We start from the raw sequence: 22,062 nt of genomic DNA on the forward strand, positions 1-22,062 counted from the left end.
GAAGCCTCGCATCCTTAGCCATTAACGATTCTTCTACATTCGATTATTGAACAATTGGTTATATTTAAAGTTGCTGATGCAAGGTGTGATTTTTCTCTGTAATCATCGAATATCAAATTGTAAGTTTTATCAATTTAAATGTGGTAAATGATGATTGTCTGAGTTGATTTACCTTTATTTTTTGAATTTTTTTGTTGTTTTTAGTTGATTTAAGTTTCTAGGTTTTTTTGGGATATTTTGTGCCGTATTTTTGCAGATTTAGGAATCATTATTGTCTTTTTTTCGATCTATAGTTCGATTTTATTCTATTCTATATTCATTTTGCGTTTTAATCTCCTCAATTATTTTTTGCTCTCTAATTTAAGTGATTTCTGATTTATCTTTAGTTTTGTTTTTTATTTCAATTATGTTAGATATAAAATTTCTGACTCTGATCCCATTTTAAAATTGCTTGGATCTTGTGTTTAGGAAATCGAGTGATCATAGCTGTATGTGGCTTGATTGTTTTGTTAAGCAACACTTTGACATCTTAGTGATAGGAAGTTCATATAGTTGGCCACCAATTTGATATCAAGGCATTAAAACAGCCACCAATTTCAATCCGTGTGAGCATCTTTGGGGGTTGTGAGCATCCGAGTTAGAGAGGTCGTTGATCTTGCAAGGTAACAGAAGCTCCAGATCTCATTTACTGTTTGGTGCGTTGATGGTGTTCTTTTTACAGATATTAGAGGGGAAATTTTTTCGACAACAGCAGCCTTGACACAATCGGAAATTAGTTGTATTAGAAAATTTGTAGTGTAAATTTCTTGTAAGGAATTTAGTTATTGTAATTGAAACATAAGTTAATTTTTAATTTATTTAATGTTATAACTAATTTGCTACAGTGTTTTATTTATTGGGTATGAGTTATTATTATTATTATTATTATTATTATTAAATAATAATAATAATAATAATAAATTTTTTTTTTGAAAAAAAGTAAGGAAAAGAGAGCGCCTATCACAGATAGGCGTTTTCTTTTCATATAGTTATAGAGCGCCTATCCTAAGATGACCGTTCTATTTTCAATGTTTTTTATTTACTTTGTACCTAGAATACGAAGCGCCTATCTAAGATAGGCGATCTGTATTGTGTTTGAGGCGTTCTGTAGACTTTATAGGGCACCCCCTCAGAAGAACGCCTCTGAGGCGCTCTATATTGCATGTTTTAGGAGTTCTATATTCATGTTTTTGTAGTAGTGGGAGGACCTGATCACACTTGCTGTCTATAACAGCCAGTAGCTTTGGAGTTACCTTATCAATCACCTAACGAGGAACACAAGTAAAACACAAGAAACTCAAACTTTGCATTCACATATAAAAACTTATCACCTATTATACAAACAATTTAGACATAACAAGAATTAGTAAGTCGTACCTGCTGAGCAACCTGATCCAAATAACAGCCATCTGAAGGGACATCCCGAGAGTCCAATGGATGTGGTTCTCCATAAGCAACATCCAGCGACTACAAAATAAAACCACAGAATGTTAACACTCTTCACTTAACTTGAATCTGAAATATTTACCCGAAACAACACAAAAAGGAAATAACTCACCGGGAGCCGTCCATAGTCCCCTTTTCGTTTTTTTTTTTTTTTTTTGTCATCTTTTATAGTTGCACTAATTTTTTCCTGCGACCAAGCCTTCAACCTCGGTCTCATACCCCATGACTCAGGATCACGACTAAGGTGATCAAGATAATATATCTGTAAAATGGACACAAATATGAAGAATATTTCAATCAGTCCAAGACAAGACACTGAAATGCAACCCAAACTAACACAATACCAACTAAAAACTAACAACTCAATTTAAACTAACAACTCAAATTAACATAACAACTCAATTTATGCAAGAGACATTACTTATCAAGACAATTAGAATGCATCCCCTAATCCAGCAACATATCCATCCTCAACAAATTTCTTCTGGAAATTCCTTGCAGCATTACACATCCACATATGCACAAAAGTGCACCAGTCATACTCCGACGATTCATCATAAGTAAGTAAAGCTGGATATAGCTTCACTCCCAGATTTGTTGTGTTTGTCGTAGCACACAACAAGTAACCCAGTATCACAATAAGAAAAGCAACCTTGAAATTAGGCTTCTCTGCATCTGACAGAGGCAACACATACCCATCCTTATCCCTAACAATCAATGATCCCAATGCATTGGCAAGTGAAACTCTTTCTCCCTTGGCATACAGCCCCCTTAATCTCATCACTTTCGCCTGCTTCACCGGATCATCATCAGGAATAGTAGTAGGAACTGCCTTGGACCCCATTGGAATCCCAAGTACACATTGAATTGAAACAGGACTCATGGGTTGCACATATTTATCTCCAAATGCTATGGAGCCATCACCTAATACCCTTGTCAACAACCAATATGAAAATTTGCGTGGCAAAGTCGTTAGAGGAATTCTTAACAAACCTCCAAAACCCATCTCCGTTACAACCTTCTGCCTAGAAGAATCAAAAAACCTAACCACAGTTGACACAGCCTTCACACCATTCAGGTTGGGGGCCTACAGCGGTAAGAAAAACCAATAAGCTCAACACATCCATTAACCACACCCATTCACTACTTTTTACGATGCCTAATTTAACCATTAACTAATTTAGACCCAAATCACCTATATTAAGATATAAAAAAAAAAACCTACAAGTTACATGACACAAAACTATTAGCATACCTTCTGCGTTTTTCTTGATTGGGTTTTAATCACCTCCCCTTTCTCGACCACCAACTCCCCCTTGCTCTTCTTTACCTGCCCATACAATACCATTACAAACATTTAATCCTTGATGTACTAAATGTCACCAATGCAAGCTGTATTTATCAGGAACATGATATAGCCTTAGAAGGAACATAATATAGTTATATAGCCATACCTTTTGCTTCTGCTTTCCTTTACTTCTAACAGAAGGACCTCCCTTCTGCTTTGCAGTTGTTATTTTGTCCGCCAACAACTTCGCCAGCAAAGTCTCCCACACCTCTTTTTTTGAATCAACCTCCTCCACCTCATCTGACTCATCCTGGTCATCCTCAACTGACTCAGAACCAGACTCACCAGAGGTACCAGAACCACTTTCTTCTGTACCCTCTTCCTCCGTATCTTGTAGTTCCTCACGCTCAAAATCAGGATCAAAAGCCTTCATCTTCTTCTTCCCTTTCGCAATATTTTTCTTTTTAAAGATCTCATCAGCATCAGATTTCCCTTGTTTTCCCTTGACCAAATCAGATCCATGCTTCCGCTTCATTTCTTTGAATCCTGCCATAGATAACATTAATGACCTTTAACTACACCTACCTAAACAGAGCAACAAGAAAAACATATACTATATCCACATTAAAATAGCACATGCATAAATCAATGACTATTTCTCTTACTTAGTTCAATCCATCATCTATACACAAAAAAAAAACAAAAAAAAAAAAAAATAATGCATGTATGCAAACAAAATATTGATTTCAAAAACCAAGGACTACCCTTATAATTATTAAACAATTTAAATTCCCCTTCCAATATCGATACTACAAATCGCACAATCTAACCCAAATTGGTAAACGAAAGAATGCAGAATTATGCAAGAGCCAATGACAAAATTTAAACATACTGAGCATGCGTGGGTGAAAATCATACAGCACTACAGTCTGAATAAGTACACAAAGGGCTAGTTGGTGCCAAAATAACTATCAAAGGAAACAACAAAGAACCAGAAACGAATCCCAGGATAAAATATATTATTAAATGACAACCAAAAGAAAACCACATTTCAAATAACCAAAATTCATTTTAACCACATAATTATACTGACTTGATTAATCAAAAGCATACACCCCCAAAAACAAAGAACACAACACAATCAACAATTGAGATCACCATCACATGCCAACAACGGATGATTGTATCAAACAAGTTAATAAAAAAACACATAAGGCGACCAATTGGAACCACAATCAACCAAAATAAACAGCAAGCCTTGTAAAATCCATCTTTGAATGGCATAATAAACACAAAAGAACTTTGCATTCACCCATTATCAATCAAACTTTTCAAACACAGCTACTTGCCAAACTCTTAAAGATATTTTTATCAAACTCTCATACTTGTTTTGTCAAAATTCATTATATGATAATCAACCGCTACATTCAAACACCCAAACACATAACCACCAATAATGACACACCAAAATCAAACAACCTAAACAATAACACATTTAACTCTGATTACATGTAAAAATATACAAATTAATTTACTTACTTCAATCATTCCTATTCAATTATTCATTAAATCATGCAAGCACACAATAAAATGGATACAATTACAGGGACCATCCATATAATTACACAATATCAAATCCTCTCGACTAACCAAAGAACCATATGTTTAACATGCCACAAATAATTCAGAATCAAACAAAGAAACACTAATAAGAACCTACATCAACCCACCCCAAACAAAGCTAAATCAAACAGCCCACAGTTGCATGAACTCAGTACATTCAACTCGCAAAAAACCCTACTAATATAATTCACTTAATCAAACTCGCATAATTCCTTACTCTACTTTCAATACATAACCAAAATTTCAACATAAACACACCGCAAAAAAACGATTTTTCAATTATTTTAACATAAACCCTAAATCAAATCAGTTATACTTCACCTTAACCCTAATTTAAGTAAAAATTCGCAATTTGATTGAAATTCTAACTAATTACCCACTCAAATTACATCTACAAACACATATAATCCTTCATCATGCGAGTAGAGAGATTTTTGTCATACCTTTTACAAGCAACACAATTTAATTCTGAATTGGGAACTTCTTTGTCCGGAAACAACCACCCTTCGCTGCGCCGGTAAATTGAGCACCAAAACCCTGCGATCGCACTTCGTCGAACTGGAGAAGATGAGAAGACACGGAGAGAAGTGAAGATGAAATGAAGAGAGAGAGAGAGAGAAGAGAGAGAGGGAACACGATGAGTTGAAAACTGAGAAAATTAAATGTGACTTGCTTTGTAAGATTGCCAAAAACGAGGCCCCGTTACAATTCAAAATATAACGGAGGCACGTGCAAGGCATGTGATCTTTTATTCCACCAAACATGAGTTTATTCCTCTTTTGCCCTCCTATATGCTTCCTTCACCCATAGGTCCTATGCGCCCAGACCGAATCCCAAATCAAAATGATTAATTTGCAGTTCATATAATCAAAGTTCAACTCAATGCCTCGATCAGAGACTTGTGTAAGTACTAAAAAGAGTTAGCTGCATTGCATTGACTAAATCTGAACTAATGAATTAAAGCAAGAAAATATTAAAATAAAAAAGACAAGTATAAACATCCGAAACATTACCCAAATCACATTTAATTCTCAATTAAGAAAATAGTTTTAAATATGATCTTGGTGGCGAGCCAAAAAATTGAAGATGTCATCGGAGATTCTAGGCAGCAATAGTAGGTTGTCGTCGGAGATTCAAACAATTTAGAGGAAGGTCGAGGACGCCAAACTGGAAGGTGCGACCGGTGACGCCATAGCAATTAGCAAACCATGGAAGACGAAAGCTTCCTTCTGAATTTTGAGATGAAAGAGATATCCAAATTATTGAAAATTCATGATTAAAAGGGAAAAGGATCAACTTTCTACTCATATATTTTAAAGTTATTGAGTAAAGCATAAATACAGTCCCTGAAGTTTCGTATAAAAGCCGTTTTAGTCCTTCTTAAACTTTTTTCACCAATTTAGTCCCTCAAACACCCACTTTAGTGTTTTTCAGCCAAAAGTTGAGGGACTTTGCTGACTAAGCAAAAGTTGAGGGACCTTGACTCATCAAAAAAGTTGAGGCATGTTGAGTCACCAAAAAGTTTAGGGACTTGATGTCAGAATTTGTAATTTATTTTTTTTTTCATGAATCTTGTTCTGCAAGCTTCATTTTTTTAAGGAGATGATTGACGACACGTGGCCCAATCGATGAGCATATAAGTGAAACGCTGCGTTTTGCAAATCAGTCCCAATTGAACAAAAAAAATTAAAAAATTAAGCAGTTGTACTTTGGGAAACTCAAATCATCATTACTCTCAATTAGCGCGAGAAATCTAAAGGTTTCTGCCTTTTTATACACTCCACCTCTCACTAGATTCCCTCTCATCATCATTTCCCTTCTCATCTAAAAACCAGAGCTAGAAATTTTCTCAGAAAAAAAAATCGCCCTTCCTCGACGCCATTAATGTGAGAGTGTGCTTGCGAATCTTCAGCCAAGAAAGCGAAATCGGACCAGCTTGCATCACCAGCAGGTATATTCTTTGTTTTTGTCTTTTTCGTCTTAAATTTGTCTGTAATGGTGTGTTTTACAGAGTATATTCTGGGTTTTTTCCTTTTTTGGGTGAATTTTTTGTTGTGAACTTTTCTGGATTTTTTTTTATCATCGTCTTGTATTTGCTTGTGTTTGGTGTTGATTGTGGTTGATTATCAAAATTGGGGTTTTTGTGGGTAGAAATTGTTGTCGATGGTTAGGGTTTTGGTGTTTGTGAAACAAAGTAGGTTGTAAACCTGAGAAAGCCGGTGTCTAACTCCCTTAATTTGTTTAGGTATGGACGCCCTTTTCGATGCGCACCCAATTTTCAGCAACCCCGACTTGCTCGTCCTCCATGTCTTCCCCAAGCTTGATTGGGAGAGTCAGGACACTATCAAGAACGTTTGCAGGAAGTGGCGTCTGTGGTGGATGACACGCCACCTTGCCCGACTCGAACCCTTCTACGGACCCAGGGCGTCTGTCAATGAGTGGATTATGAATGATCTCATCTACAACGATGGGAGGGACTTCCACGCCTAGATCCACAAGGACATGACCGTCTACTTCGACGGCTTTCCACTCTTTGGGAAGGAGGAGGAGTAGGCTGTTGTTGGGGGGTTGGGGGTGGGCTCTGTGCAGCTAGTTGGTTTTTGGTTTTAGGAGATGCTTTGTTAAGGTTTTTTTATGATTTTATAGGTTTAAGGTTAAGGTAGGTTTTTGCCATTGTCATAGCTTGAAATGTATGAAGGGTGGGTGAATGTGACATACATTATATTTTTTTTGGGTATGTCACTGCTATGACAATGTATGTAGTGCTGAATCAGTTTCACTAGGCTTCATGTAAGGATATTGGATGATGTTAGTGTATGTAATGAAATGAAGCCTAGTGATTAATCTAATGAAAAGAAATATTTTGGAGTAATGAATGAAATGAATGATGTTGTTAGTCTTACATTGATGTTTTTGCTATTTATCCTTATTTATTTTCCTTTGTTGATAATATATCATGCATGTTAAAGAATGTGTTCATGTGTTGGTAATGCCAGATTATGGACTTGAAACCATGTTTGGTTGTGCACCATGGTGGTGAATGGCAAATTGGTGAAGAATCCTTTTACATTGGTGGTAAAATTAATGTATATGAGGACATTTCTGAAAATGTTGATGTTGATTTTGTAAAGGGTTTAATTGATGGGTTGGGGTACACAGACATTGTTAAGATTCATTACTTAGATCCTAGGAAGGATTTCAACTCTGGAATTAGGTACCTGTCATTTGAAAAGAAAATTGTTGATCCATTCCTTAGTGTGCTTTTACAGTATAAACTCATAAGAATATACACAGAGCACCAAGAACCTGAGAGGCCATTGTTTGGCAATTTACGGAGAAGGGATTCTTTTTTGAGTTACCTAACTAGAGAGGATGGAGAAGATTATGAGGCTGATGATGAACAACCTGAGGAAGTCCAGGCAGGTGCAGGTAACAATTTGGATGGAGTTTATGGCACTATTCCTAGGAAGGAGAAAAAGGGAGACATAGACTATGATAGTGAGGGTACTGATGTTGATGATGAAGAGGTTATGCAGGTTAGGTCTGAAATTGCTAAAGACAAGGACATTGTGATAGCATATGATGATGAGCTAAATATGTTAAGGAGGGTAGCTCAGGACAAGGGGTTGAGTGAAATAGGGAGTGACTTTGAGGGGTTTGATGATCTAGACAGCCCTGATGAGGATGAAATGACAGTGATTGTGGGTATTTGGCTGCACCACCATCCCAAAGGTATGACAAATCCAAAAAGAAAGAACTGGACATTGACAAAATTCATGCCTTTTACCCTGGACAGACTTTTGAGAACCAAACAACTTTCAAACAAGCTATTAGGAACATGTCCATTACTCAAGGCAGAAATTTCAATTTCTTTAAGAATGATAAGGTTAAAGTGGGAGCAGTTTGTGAGCACAAGGAAAAAGGGTGTCCATGGAGAATTTGGGCTTCCTGGGATACCAAAAAAACTAAGTTCAGTGTCAAATCACATGTAAGTGAGCATACTTGTGGAAGATCATGTAAGGTTAGGAAAATGACACCAACTTGGATTGCACATCATTACCACAATCAATTTAAAGTCAACCCATACATGAGGCTACATGACCTGACAGAGACAGTGTGGTTAGAGTGGGGAATCAGGATCAGCAAGTACTTGGCTTATAAGGCAAGGAGAAGAGGGCAGGCTCTTATTGTTGGGGAGTACAAGGAGCAATATACATTGCTCCCTAGGTATGCAGCTGAGATATTAAGAAGCAACAAGGGCAACACAGTGAAACTCAAGCTGAATGGGAATGTATTTGATAAGATATACATCTGTTTTGAGGCTTTGAGAAAAGGTATTTTAGAGGGCTGCAGACCTTTCATCTCTTTGGATGGTTGTTTCCTCAAGGGTCCTTTTGGGGGGGCAGTTATTGGTAGCTGTTGGTAGGGATGGGAACAACCAGATGTTCCCATTAGCTTGGGCTGTTGTTGGTGTTGAGAGCACTGACACCTGGAGCTGGTTCCTGCACCTACTAGGCTCTGACTTAGGAACAAGTGAAGGGGCAGGCTACACTTTCATGTCAGATCAGCAGAAGGGGTTAATTGCAGCAATCCAAGAGGTTTTTCCTCAAGCTGAGAGCAGGGTATGTGCTAGACATGTTTACAGCAATTTCAGGGGGGTTTTTGGAGGCAGCCTAGAATTAAAAAAGCAATTTTGGATTATTTCCAAATCCACCACTGAGAATGCATTTCTTGAGAAGTTACAAGTGATGAGAGAGCTGTCACATGATGCTGCAGAAAATTTTTTGAACAGAAATTACAAAAAATGGTGTAGGGCTTTCTACACTCCAATGGCTTCATGTGACAGTGTAGACAACAACATGTCTGAAGTTTTCAATGCATACATACTTCAATGGAGGCACAAGCCTATCATCAGTATTCTAGAGGACATTAGAGAGAGCCTAATGGAAAGATTACACAAAAAGAGGGGCCTGATCAAAGCAAGGGATATGAGTTTATGCCCTAGGATTCAACAGCAGCTTGAGAAACACAAGGTCTGGGCTAGGGGCTGGAATGCATTTTGGGATGGTGGTTTCTGCTATGGAGTTAGGGATGGGGCTACCCAAACCAAGTATGTTGTGAACTTGGTGGACAGAACATGCTCATGTAATGCATGGCAGGTGAGTGGCATTCCCTGCAAACATGGGGTGGTTGCCATTTGGAATAAAGTGGAGCAACCAGAGCAGTATGTCAATGACTACTTCAAGACACACTACCATGCAAAAGCCTATGACCACCAACTTGAGCCATTAAATGGTCCACAAGAATGGCCTGTTGGTACCTGTACTGTCACCCCTCCTGAGCTGAAAAAGGTGCACAACAGGCCAAAAACCAAGAGAAGGCCTTCTGCTGGTGAGGTGATTACACAAGGGAAGGTTAGGAAGACTGGGGCTAGGATCACTTGCAGCTTGTGTGGGTTGCAGGGGCACAACAAGGTCACATGCAGAAATGCGCCAAGGGAAAGGCACACAGCTCCAAACACATCTACTCAAGCCCAAACTGACCCTGCCCCTTCAATTCCTATGCACAACAGAGGGGTTGGTGTGTACACCTACCCAAATGGCTTCTAAAGACAAGCAATTGTAAGTTTTCCATCTATTATCAAATTTACTTGTTATTTTATAACTCTCAGTGGGGTACTCTTTTTACTCTTTCAATGGTTGCAGCCAATTACTACACAAATGCCTAGACAATCCAGAGGTGCTGCATTTTACTCTGATAATGAAGGACAGCAGACTGTATATTCATTCTCTCAGGAGTATACCTTCCCCCAATCACAACCAGAGGCAGCATCACAAACTATATCATCACAAGCACTGCAAGATTTGGCAAAGGGAAAGCAAAAGCAAATTAGAGAGCAAAACAAATGAGGTACTACATTCTTTCACTTTATTCATAACATCAGTGCATACTCTTACGTTCCACCATTACTGAGTCAAATACATTTAGTTTGCCATGTTCCTAAGAACAAACCAGGCAATTACACAAGTTGCAAATGCAAAAAAAACCCACACTTCACACTTAACACATACAGACAGCCTAGGTTTTTTCATTTTTAGCATTACAATCTCTGATGTCACCTTCCTCACATATGAGTTTGCCTCATTCAAACTCTTCTTCAGCTCTTTCACTTCATTAGACAGAACTTTCATTTCATCAAGCAGGCCTAAGATAACTTCCCTCTGCCACTCAGTCTGAGCTTCTTCATCAGTCCACTTGAAATACTTGCAGCCCCTTTTGTTGGTATCAGCATCATAGTCTGGGCATGCTAAAAATCTCCTCCCTGGGTTATCTCTTGTCCATGACCTTGTTCTGGACACTGGTAATCCACAGTGACACCTACCCCCACTGCCACTAGACCCCCTCCTGTAGGATGACATCTTGCAAAAAAAAACATAATTAACAGATTGTTAGTTTCTCGTAAATTCTACACATTGTACAAAAATTACAAACATTTACAATTCATGTTCACAAGTACCTGGGACTGAGATTTTGATGCAGTGCAAGCTTCTTCGTGGTCAATATTTTTTTTGGATGTTCAAGAGTTGTTTGTTCGTGGAACTCGAATATTTATAGTCTTCATTTCTGATGACGGCTAGTTTATTAATTCAGAAAAAAAAATTCGATATTAGCTTTTTATTTTTTTATTTTTTTTGAAAGAACAATATTAGCTTTTTATTGATTGAAATATTAATAGGGTTGAAGTCCCTCAACTTTTTGCCATGTCAAAGTCCCTAAACTTTTTGGTGACTCAACATCCCTCAACTTTTTTGATGAGTCAAGGTCCCTCAACTTTTGCTTAGTCAGCAAAGTCCCTCAACTTTTGGCTGAAAAACACTAAAGTAGGTGGTTGAGGGACTAAATTGGTGAAAAAAGTTAAAGAGAGACTAAAACAACTTTTATACGAAACTTCAGGGACTGTATTTATGCTTCACTCTAAAGTTATTATAGGTATTGTATGTTTTCACTTTATACGTGTATTCTCTTTTTTTTTCCTTGTATTTCAGACCATGTGTTACTTTTACCGTGCAGTGGGCCCATTTCGTTTGGTTTTTCCCTCCAAACTGGCCCCATTATGTTGTTATGTATTTTCACATACTATAACGAAACTTCATTACTATTTCCTCTCAAATCACAAAACACCATACATAATCTTCCTTCTGGGGTATATAGATTCTCCCACTTTTGCCAATGAAACTTTGTGGTTTCAACGGTTGAACCCTAAAGCAACATAAGGAATGTGTCTCAACAACTATACTTTCCAAAATTTGAAAATACTCCTATAGGTACACTAATATACCTTTAAGGTATTTTCCCTTTTAATACTCCATAGCTCTCGGCTTTATAGTTTATTTTTATACGAATAATAATATTTCAACAATATAAATAACAGTATAACACTTTATAAATCACAAATTAAAATTTATAACATTTTTAGATTAGTTGAAAACTTGAAATACATTAGTCCATCACAATCTCATTATGTACGAGCTTAAAAGGCTAACTTGTCAAACAAGCCTTCCTCAAGTCTACGTTTGAACCACCTAATTGTTTTTTCCTCCTGATCATCCGCATCCATTTTCAAAAAATAAGACTTGGTTTCGAACGCAGACCGATCCTTAGGGACGCTCACACCATGGTTACTTCGAGCTGAAAAGAATAGCATAAGATGATGACAATCTTTATCTTCTACAATTTGATATTCGTATATATTTACAAGGAGAAAAATTGAGATACAGGAGGGCACATAATCAGTTCACAATCATACCAGTCTTGAAAGCTTGGAATTCGACTTTCATTTTTTCCACCTTAAATACCAATGAAAATATTAGAAACTGACATGTAACAAGAGCTGCAAAAATAACACTGGAAATTCCCTTCAAAATAAAAAAGCACACGCACAAATATATGAAAACTTCAGAAGCAGATTACCAGGTCATAGCGACCAATTAAGAGATTTACCTCCTCCTCATTAGAAAAGCCAAAAGAATTGCTGAAAACCACCGCAAAGGCAAGATGTTCAAATTGAAGGGACTCTTGAACTGCAGCCCAAGAAAGGGAAAGCTATGTTACAACAGGATTAGTGCTTTTTGCCGTTTACAGCCAACAATATAGACAACCCGAGATTAGATACATGATTGCCCACTTCAAAACAGAAAAATGTCTACAAGGCCACACCATAACAGCTCAAAATTACAAGGCATAGGAAACATACCAGTCTTTGACAACGCAATTGCAGTCTCATATATGTGATAAGGAGGTTGATCAGCTTTATCATCAGCATTTCTAGAGGCTGCAATATCCATAAACATACTAGGGAGCTCTGTGGCAAAATGAACCCAAGAGAATTTGTGTTAATTAACCACTAGTAACAAAATAGACCTTGCAGAAAATAATAAAAAGCATTTGAGTAAGGCCAATTTCAGAAAAAGTACCATATCCTCTCTCGCGAAAAGCCCACATGAAATGATCCCTGTTGATAAAACGAGCCCCTTCAGCCTTACGACGAAGTTCAGCAACTTCCAAAAAGGGACTTAAACCTTCGGCTATAGGCAACATGTTGTTCTCTTTCAACAGTAAAACACCATAAGGAAATAGCACTCTCCCCACATTATTTTTGACCTGGATAAACAAGATGATAATGGTTGGGAATATTTCACGCTTAAAAAAAGCAAATATTTTATTGTGTAAAAACAGCCCACCCAGCAAACACACCATCGTTTTTCTCCATAGAATAATTTTGAATAAGTGATGATTAAGAAGGCGGTCAAACTCTTCATGGGGAGTGCTCTCCGTGTCTAGCCACTCAATAATAAAACACAGTGAATGAGCATCTAAGTTGTACAAGGCTTCAATATCAATTATCTTTACAGCTTTGGCGATCAAAAACTCTTGACATTTCACTTCACGATCCGTAAACATCTCTATCAGTAAATCTGTATATTGATCAACCTGCTCCAGGAAAGAAGACCACGTCATCAACACATATCATTTCTTTTGATGGCATTTCAATTTAAGCTGTAAGGTACATTCAAGTTCAACAACTAGTGATGAGTTGACTGAAGCAACCTGTGGATGCTCTTAATGATGCAGATAAGAAGGAAAAGATGCACAAAATACATTATCGTATGTACTAATTGAGGAAAACTATAAGACATTTAAAAGTTAGGATTATTTGTAATTTCAATCAAACTATCAAAAACATTTTATTAGGATTTAGAATATTATTATATTTACAACTAAGAAACGACTCCCTCAGTCCCTATTTTTTTGCTCCTTGTGGGCTATGCACACAAACGAATATGGAGAAAAAGAAGAGAGAAAAGTGTAAGGGGGTTGGTATGGCCCCACCGTGTGTAAAGAAGTAGGGAGAAATTTTTTTTGTATAAAGAGATGGAGCAAAGAATTTAGGACAGCCTTTAAAGGGAAATAGGATAAAGAATTAGGGACGGAGGGAATAGCATTTGACTTGAAATAGATCATTAGATATATTCTTTTTCTTCAAGCAAGTTTCAGGCTATGATATCCACATATATTATGGTATTATATGGAGTGAATTTAATAGTGTAAGATAATAAAGTATTGGTTGGAGAAGTTGTCCTTCCAATTTACAATCATTCTCCCATCCCACTGTAGCTAAGCTAGAATCCCACCAAAGTCTGCCTATAATGGAGAAGATATCTGATTAAATAAATATATACTTTAGCCCTGTTCTCTACCAACAATCCGCCTTTGAAGTGTTTGAACACACTCTCAAAAGAAACAAAGGATGTTGACTTCACATAACCAATCTTCCATTAGCCGCCACCGCTGTCACCACCATAGCTCAACCATCAGCTTGCTAACATCAAATAAATAGTGAAAACAGATGAACAAAGGCAATTTAGTTTGGATGTGATCTAGAGGTGTTACATCAACTGTACAGATGAGTATTCTTAATCCAAATAAATCTAAAATTAATGTAACAAAACAAAAAAAAAAGGTATTAAAAATTTAACATATAGGTTCACTTTAATAATTTAAACATAGTAATATGAATAAAAACAACTAATACTTAGCCAGATAAATGTTTTTTTAGACTTTAACAGCCTCCAGAAATCCAGGATAATATAAGGCAATATTTTCAAATCAATCAAAAGTGTTCACACATCTTTGTAAATTATGAACAGGCAATATTTTCAAATCAATCAAAAGTGTTCAATACAAAAAATGATCATCAATAAGCAAACACACTTATTAGTATTTAGAATTTTACCGATAATCTTGGACAAAGCTTTACTTTTCTGATTGCTTTCAGAATGTCATCATGAATAGTACTCTGTCATCACAAACAAGCTCAGCAAATTATGAACATAACAAAAAAGCCTGGTAGTCCGTAGTCAGCAGAAAAGCAAGAAAATCCATGCTACCTTCATACTTCTCTCAACACGGTAATACGGGGGCAACAACAAAAAACAAAGTCAATATACAGTCATACACAGGCTAAGGTTCCTATGGAAAATAGGTACACTAAAAACTTCTCAAATTCAAAGAAAGCATTCAGCTTATTGTCTAGCATCAAGTCATATCTTACTAAAGCAATTAATCAAATCATTCATACAATCATCTTATGCACCAAGATGCGCAAAATCTTAACTGGTATATGCACATACCGTATAAGGCTTCTGATATGACAAACTGCTATAATGCTGCACATTGAAAGCAAACATCAAAAGGGATGGAATAATCACATAGAAATGGTAAACGACATCAATAATTCAAAGCTTTACCAAAACCATTCTGCTAAGATCACATTCGGTCAACAAAGAGTATCTTTCCCGGTCAACCTTTTTATAGAAAATCCACTTGCAAAACTCTAAAACTGATTCATTCTGCAAAAAATACATAATCTTGTGGAATAAACTTGCTAATACCAGTTTTTGACCAAAAGGGAAAAAGACAAAATGCACGGTACATTACACAATACACACACACCTTCTCTCCTACAGGTGCAAGTTCTTCCCAAAACTTGTTTTGTTGATCAAAAACCATGCGAGAACAACCCATCCGATATAAATCCTCCTGTCAAGTATAGATGTATAAACAATATAATAAGTATACAGTAGAAAGGAACAATGATCAGACGCATGTCATCATTCTGGTTTGAAACATCCCAACTTTTAAAGAATATAAAGCAGAGAGAGGAAAGGAGAAAATCATAGGAACTTTTAAGGAATATAATAAGTACCTTGTCATGCAACAGGTAAACAAGAGTGGCAAGTCCTTCAATCAGACTATCATAAAGTAGACCAGGTAATTGCTTGCAATCAACCAGAAAATTTCCGCAACTATCTAAGATTAACTCTTTTAATGCAGCTTCCTCAATTGCTTCCAAATGCTCATCAATAGTGACTTCATTAAGGTCGCTCTGGTTATTTTGCAATCCAATAGGATTGAGTTAGTTCATAAATAGATTTACATAAAAGGTTTTCTTCAGGACAAAATCTTACTAACCAGAGTATATAATCTTATTTATTTAGGAAGCACACAATCTTATTCATTTAGGAAGCCCAACAGGAAGCTTAGTTGTGTCGCACACCTGGCTTATGGTGAGGCTCGAGACCTCCCTTAAGGGGCATCAAGTTGCTTACCATAACCCTTATGTTGCTTATTTAGACAGCATCAAAAATATTGGGAAAAAAAAAAAAAAAAAAATTCTTAATTTTACATAGTTACCATAACCCTTATGTTGCTTACCATAACCCTTATGTTGGTATACAAGCTTTTCCCTTTAATAGTGTATGATTCTGTGATTGAACCATTTTTATCCAATTTGCTATTTCCAGCTATCTTACTAACCAAAAGTATGTAATCATAACAACAGAAATGGAGAATAATTGAAGAATAAGTAGATAGAAAAAGATTACAGCAAGTTTTGGCTTCTTCGCCAAAGGTTCATCGCCTGGACTTCCGTTGTCCGACAACGTCTTCCCAGCTTCATCATCTGAACTTTCGTTTTCCCACATGCTGTCCCATTTTTCATCGTATGAACTTTCGCTGTCCGACATCCTCATCCCAGCTTCATCTCCTCCGTCCGACATCGCCTGAATCAAGTTGGATGAATAAATTTACCAAATTTAGGCGTTTTTCGAAATTTGGAACAAATCACTCAATAATTTTGGATTGAAAATTGAAATATTAAAAGCTAAAGCAGAACAATTCAGAAAAAAAAAAAAAAAAAAAAAAAAAAAAAAAAGTTTGGATAATAATCATAAAAATGGAATTTGGAAAGAAATTCAACAACAATAGGTATAATTATTAGCAAAATTAGAAACATACCGACGAGAATTTGATAAGCCAAGAGGAAGAAGGTCAAGAGAATGAAAAAGTTAGGTTTTTTAGGGTTATGGAAATCGAGAAAGAGGGGTGTAGAACTTTAGATGCAGTGAAATAGGGGAGACCTAAAAAAAGAATTATCAAAAGAATAAGCTTTGACTTTTACGCTATTCACCACTCATTTTTTGACCGTTGTTTGTGAATAATACATAAGGAAAAACATATTCATGTGAGATGTTTTTGAATTCGTTTCAATAAGTACTATCATAATATGTAACTTTTGTAATTTTTACTTATGGAAAATTAAAGTTATTAATCGTTAAAATTTTGCATTGGCAAACGTGATAAAAGAAACATGTCAAGTAAAAAAGAACAGAGGAAGTACTTCGTACCGAGTACTTATTCCCAAAAAAAAAATTAACACAAAAAAAGGACGGAGTACTACTTTAACTCGTGGGATAAACATAGGGATGGTTTTAGATCTGCACCCGACCCGAGGGTGGTGGGTATCCGAGGGAGAGGGAGATCATTTCTAGAGTTTTACGGGGCTAGGGGAGGTTTTTTCGGGGGAGGGAGATCGGGGTGTGGCGGCGAGGGGCGGGGGAGGTGCGGCGAAGGGCGGCGAGTAGTGGAGGGGGTGCGGCGAGTGGTGGAGTGGTTGGGTGGTGGTTGGAAATGGTGGGAAGTGAAGCAATGTGGTGGTGGTGTGGAGGTTGGATTGGTAGCAATGTTTCCCTTTCTTATTCAAAACAAACAACACAGCAAAAGTGGAGGATTTTCATTCCATTCCTTGCCTTTCCCTTTGTTCATTTCATTCTGATTACCCCCGTGCGAACCAAACGACCCTTAAAACAAAAAAAAGGACGGAGCACTATTTTCCTCGTGCGATACACATAGGGATGGTAGTTAATCTGGACCCGACCCGAATCTTTGGATCTAGATACGTTTCTCACGTATCTGGGTCTTCAAATTTTGGACCCGTCGGATCCGGGTCCTGCTGTAAAAAAACAGATTTGGATCCAGGTCAGGCCCCTAGACCCAGACCAGATCCGTTTACCCGTTTTTTAATTTTCTAAAAAAAATAAAATAAATAAAATAAAATAAAATAAATAAAATAAAATAAAATAAAATTATTTGTTTATTTTTATCAAAAATGTTGGTGATATTAGTACTTCTTAGGGCCTGTTCACATTTACTGAACTAAACTGAAATGAATATTTTATGAGAGAGGGAAATTAGGAGCTGAACTGAACTGATTGGAGCTGAACTGAACTGAAATTAAGTAAATATGAACAGGCCTTTTGTAGTGATAAAGATTAGCCCTTTCAAGAGATGAATTTTAGATGCTCATATCGGATACATCATCGTTATTTTTTCACTAGCTCATTTGTTTATAATGTTTTCGTTGTTAATAATTTTTTTATTTTAAAATATCATATCACTTATATATAAAGTCGGTCTCGCAGTCAGGCCACGAGACAGCGACACTTGGCATTCCAATTTTTCGCCATGTGTCGCGCCACACAGGAGATAAATAGGTATTATTGTGACACATATGATTATAAGTAAGTGATTTTTAGATAGATTTTGTAAGATGGAATTGTTGTATAGAGTTTTATTATACATTGAATTCTAATATTTCATATGTACAAAATTGATCATAACTTTTATAAATATGTACCCCCTCCGTTTCTTATTTCTTGCAACAATTACCATATTTGGGTGGTTCACATTTCTTGCAACAATTTTTTTTCCTCTTTTAGTAAATTGTTAAAGGTAAATTTACATATGTGCCCTTATTATAACATGATTACTATGCTGATTTATACTAATCTAGATACAATTACCCTAGTTAAATCTAATCAGGAATTAATGATTCCCACCAAAAAAAATCAACCCCCCCCCCCTAAATCTCCCCTCTTTATATTCATCAGATTGATGAACACATCTGTTCATCTTCCCAACTACTCTATTGAATGCGTTCTTCACCTACCTGCAATAACTCCATGGCTATTTGCTCTCCCCTTCCCCTCTCTCCTCTCAATATAACAATCTCTCTTTCTCTCTCCTGTTCCTTCGAACCCCTAACTCATCTTCTCTCTTTCGCCTTTTCCTTCCTCTTCCATTGATTTCCCCTTTCAGCAATTTCAGATCTGTGAAAAATTCCAAAAAAAGAAAATGAGTTCCTTTTCAACCACCGACGCTTCACTTTTCTGCTACAAAAATCTCCCCCCCAGAAAAACCCATTGATGATATTCCTCCATGCACCACTAGATACATATGTGAGAGGGGATCTAGGAAGATCAAACCTCTGCGCCGCCTAGGTTGAGGCCATTGTACTTTCGCTGTCGCCGCGGTGCAAAGCTTACTGAGTACATATCCTCAGACAACGAAAGTGAGGTTAACACAGATCTTGCTTCAAAAAACCATAAAAATGTTGTTGAGGTGATAGATCTGGAAGGGGAGAGTGAAGGTGAAGGATCTGGAAAAGGGAAAGGTGTTGTGACTGAGTCCCATTACAAAGGGAAGGGAGGTGCTTCTGGATCTGGTGGTTCTGCTTCCTACTCTAAGGTTGTGGTTGATGGAGCTCAGTGTGTTTCTGAGAAGCAGCAGAAGAAGGGGTCCTTCTCAGGGATGAAAAGGGTGAGATCTGGGTTGCTTGTTGATCTGGAGCAGCTTGCTGATGAGGACTACATGGATTTTTTGAGGGATATCCACCCTAAGTGGTTCGCTGGCAACTAATTCTGCAGTGTATAACCTTTCTTCTCCCTTTAATTAAATTTATTGTGTTTTTTTATTTTAATAAAAATACCTGTGTTGTGTGGTTTGAGTCCCTTTATCATTGTTATGGTTTGAGTCCCTGTGACAGTGATGCTATGGTTAACATTCTGTATGCTATATTCTTGATTTCATGATACCCTACTGCTGTTGATGATGTATGCCATATTGATGATTTTGATGATATATTGATGATATTGATCATGTATGCTGGGTTGATGATGTTGATGGTAGTATGCTTTGTATGCTATCTTGATGATGTTGATGATAGTATGCCCTAAGGCTGTGCTTCATTTATTTGATGTTGTTGGATCTTAGTTGCTGTTGGAGTATGTAAGGATGACATGGTCAGGGGAATGTGTAGTTGATGAATGATGATCATTTTGCATTTGGTTTGCTGTGGACTATGTTGCCTTGTGGTGTTCTGAGTCCCTACATTGTTCTCAATGACATTGTAATGAGAGAACACTATGATTTTATGTTGGGTATGCCATGTATTCTGAGGGATAATAAGTTGCCTTAGGTTTGGTGTGTGAGTTGGTCCCCCCTTCTGCATGTCTCCATCTGCCTTTTTGTGTAAACCAAATGATGAAGGGACTCATTTGATTCATTGTTGCCTGTGATAGAGTTGCTCCATCAATAGAGCAGCTTTTTGATATATGCATACCATTACAGATGGTAATAAGTGCTATGAGTATAATACACCAACATTGATCATGCAATAGAGTAAATTAAGATAACAAAGTTCACACTACATTTCAAAATACTGAGGCCCTATATTACATGACTACCTTACATGTGTTCAGTGTCATTCATCAAAATACACATAACCTAAGCATTAAACATTGATCTTGAACAAAAGGTGGTAAAAGGGTAACTGTAACTCAAACATTCTTACCAGAATTTTCAAAATACTATGAAGGTTATGTGTGGCAGTCATTGTGCATTGTGAGGGTCCCTTTTTGTGATGTCTTCACTTCAGTCAACATCAACTTCCATGTATGCTTCTTCCTCTGTTGCATGTGGTGTTGGGATGAACATTGTGTCTAGCAATGTCACAGCTTGTTGAATGAGCTCCTTTGAGACATGTAGATGTTTAGGTAAAACACCTACCTAATCTTTCCAACTTCTTCTTCTTCATATGTGGTGGTGAAAAGTTGTTGTTCCCTTGCTTTTCTAGTATCTTTATCATGAATTCATGACTGATTGAAGTGTTAGCCATATGTACTTGTTGGCCTTAGCTTCAAATGCATTGTAAGCATTGATCACCTCTTTGATTAAGTCATCCAAAGTAGTTGGGAATACTTGATATTGGAGGGATTGTATTACTTTGAAAAGCCCTAGGTCTAGCACATTCAAGTCAGGAGACTGTGCTGGTTGGTATACCATTTCTATGTTGAACCCATTTGCATGGCATGCAGCAACAAATTCCTCATCTTTTGGCACTTGATGAGGTCTTGCATTATCCCACTGTATTTTCACATTTTTGGGGAGTCCCTCTGGCCACTGTTGATATATTGTTGGGATGATGTAGTCCATAAGCATTTCCCTGATTGCATCTTTGTTTACATTCTGCACAGCCTTTGTCTCCATTGTACCAGCTTCTCTGTTTTTACTCTTTTTCTTTGCCATCTGTTTTTTGACAAATGGAATGATACCATGCTTTTCATCATGCAAAAGAGTCCCATCTCTTGCATACAAGGGTTTCCCAATCATTGCCATGAACATGGCCTTAACCTTAAACCTCTTTGACTGTTGAAACCTGTAGGGGTCTTCTTCTTTTGGCAGCAGGTAGAATTTTCTTGTTTCTAGGTTCAAATAGAAACATTTTTCATCAATATGAATTGTGTCTTGCATGTCAACAAACTTTGGGTTCCCTTGACTTGGAATGGGGTTAATGTGACTTAACACCCACTTCATTCTTGCCACCTTGTGATTGGATGTTAAAGTTGGATGATTTGTGCTTGTGTGAGTTTTGAGTCTTCCTTTCTTTCTTAATTTGTGAATTGTTGAATGTGAAACATTAAGTGCTCTAGCATAGCTTCTCTCTGTGGTCCTCTTGTACAGAGGCACAGATTGAAGCCACTCATCAGAGTACTCTTTTGGTTTAGGCCCTAAACTGCCTAATTTCTTTGACCTGACATGAATGACATTCCCCTGTGCCATATGCTTCTTAATGTCAGCATTTAACCTTGACATTGTTGATCTATGAATGTCAAATTTTCTAGCTAGTTGTGATAGAAAACGTCTTGGCAGTCCCCCCCCCCCCTTGCATTTTTAGCAGAATTGCATCTACAATCTGCCTTTTCTTTTCCATGGTGAGGTCTCTCCTCTTCTCTCCTCCCTGTGGTTGAAGCTGGTTGTTTACGATTTGGGAATATGCCCATTCTGCAGCATATTCATCATCTGAGTCACTTGATTGTGATAGTATGGTTGATTTTTTTCACCAAGTAACTATTCTAGTGAAAAGAATTCTTCATAACCCATGGACAGATATTAACCTTGTTTTTTTCCAGGTCTTGGGATGGTGATGA

General features: G+C 37.1%; 2 protein-coding genes across 3 annotated transcripts; both read right to left on the reverse strand.

The window, feature by feature from the left end:
* Window positions 1-11,771: 11,771 nt before the first annotated feature.
* LOC145612455 (uncharacterized) lies at window positions 11,772-16,887 on the reverse strand. Of its 2 annotated transcripts, none has more exons than XM_081667822.1 (13): window positions 16,754-16,887; window positions 16,342-16,518; window positions 15,663-15,842; window positions 15,410-15,496; window positions 15,205-15,306; window positions 15,088-15,123; window positions 14,691-14,753; window positions 13,151-13,387; window positions 12,871-13,057; window positions 12,651-12,758; window positions 12,398-12,477; window positions 12,204-12,243; window positions 11,772-12,085 (listed from the first exon to the last, which is right to left on the reverse strand). In XM_081667822.1, the coding sequence occupies exons 2-13, from the start codon at window positions 16,513-16,515 to the stop codon at window positions 11,928-11,930; spliced, it is 1,452 nt and encodes a 483-aa protein (XP_081523948.1). In that variant the 5' UTR covers window positions 16,516-16,518; window positions 16,754-16,887; the 3' UTR covers window positions 11,772-11,927. The 2 variants fall into 2 exon arrangements, with proteins under 2 accessions (XP_081523948.1, XP_081523949.1); XM_081667823.1 differs by having other exon boundaries at window positions 16,342-16,493; window positions 16,754-16,866.
* Window positions 16,888-20,716: 3,829 nt separating this feature from the next.
* On the reverse strand, window positions 20,717-21,727 carry LOC145610705 (uncharacterized). The gene has a single exon (XM_081666006.1). It carries the CDS (start codon window positions 21,725-21,727, stop codon window positions 20,717-20,719), a length of 1,011 nt encoding a protein of 336 aa, XP_081522132.1.
* Between the last annotated feature and the right edge of the window lie 335 nt (window positions 21,728-22,062).

This window comes from Chenopodium album, chromosome 24, assembly GCF_948465745.1.
Source record: "Chenopodium album chromosome 24, dcCheAlbu1.1, whole genome shotgun sequence".
NCBI classification, from domain to species: Eukaryota; Viridiplantae; Streptophyta; class Magnoliopsida; order Caryophyllales; family Amaranthaceae; genus Chenopodium; species Chenopodium album.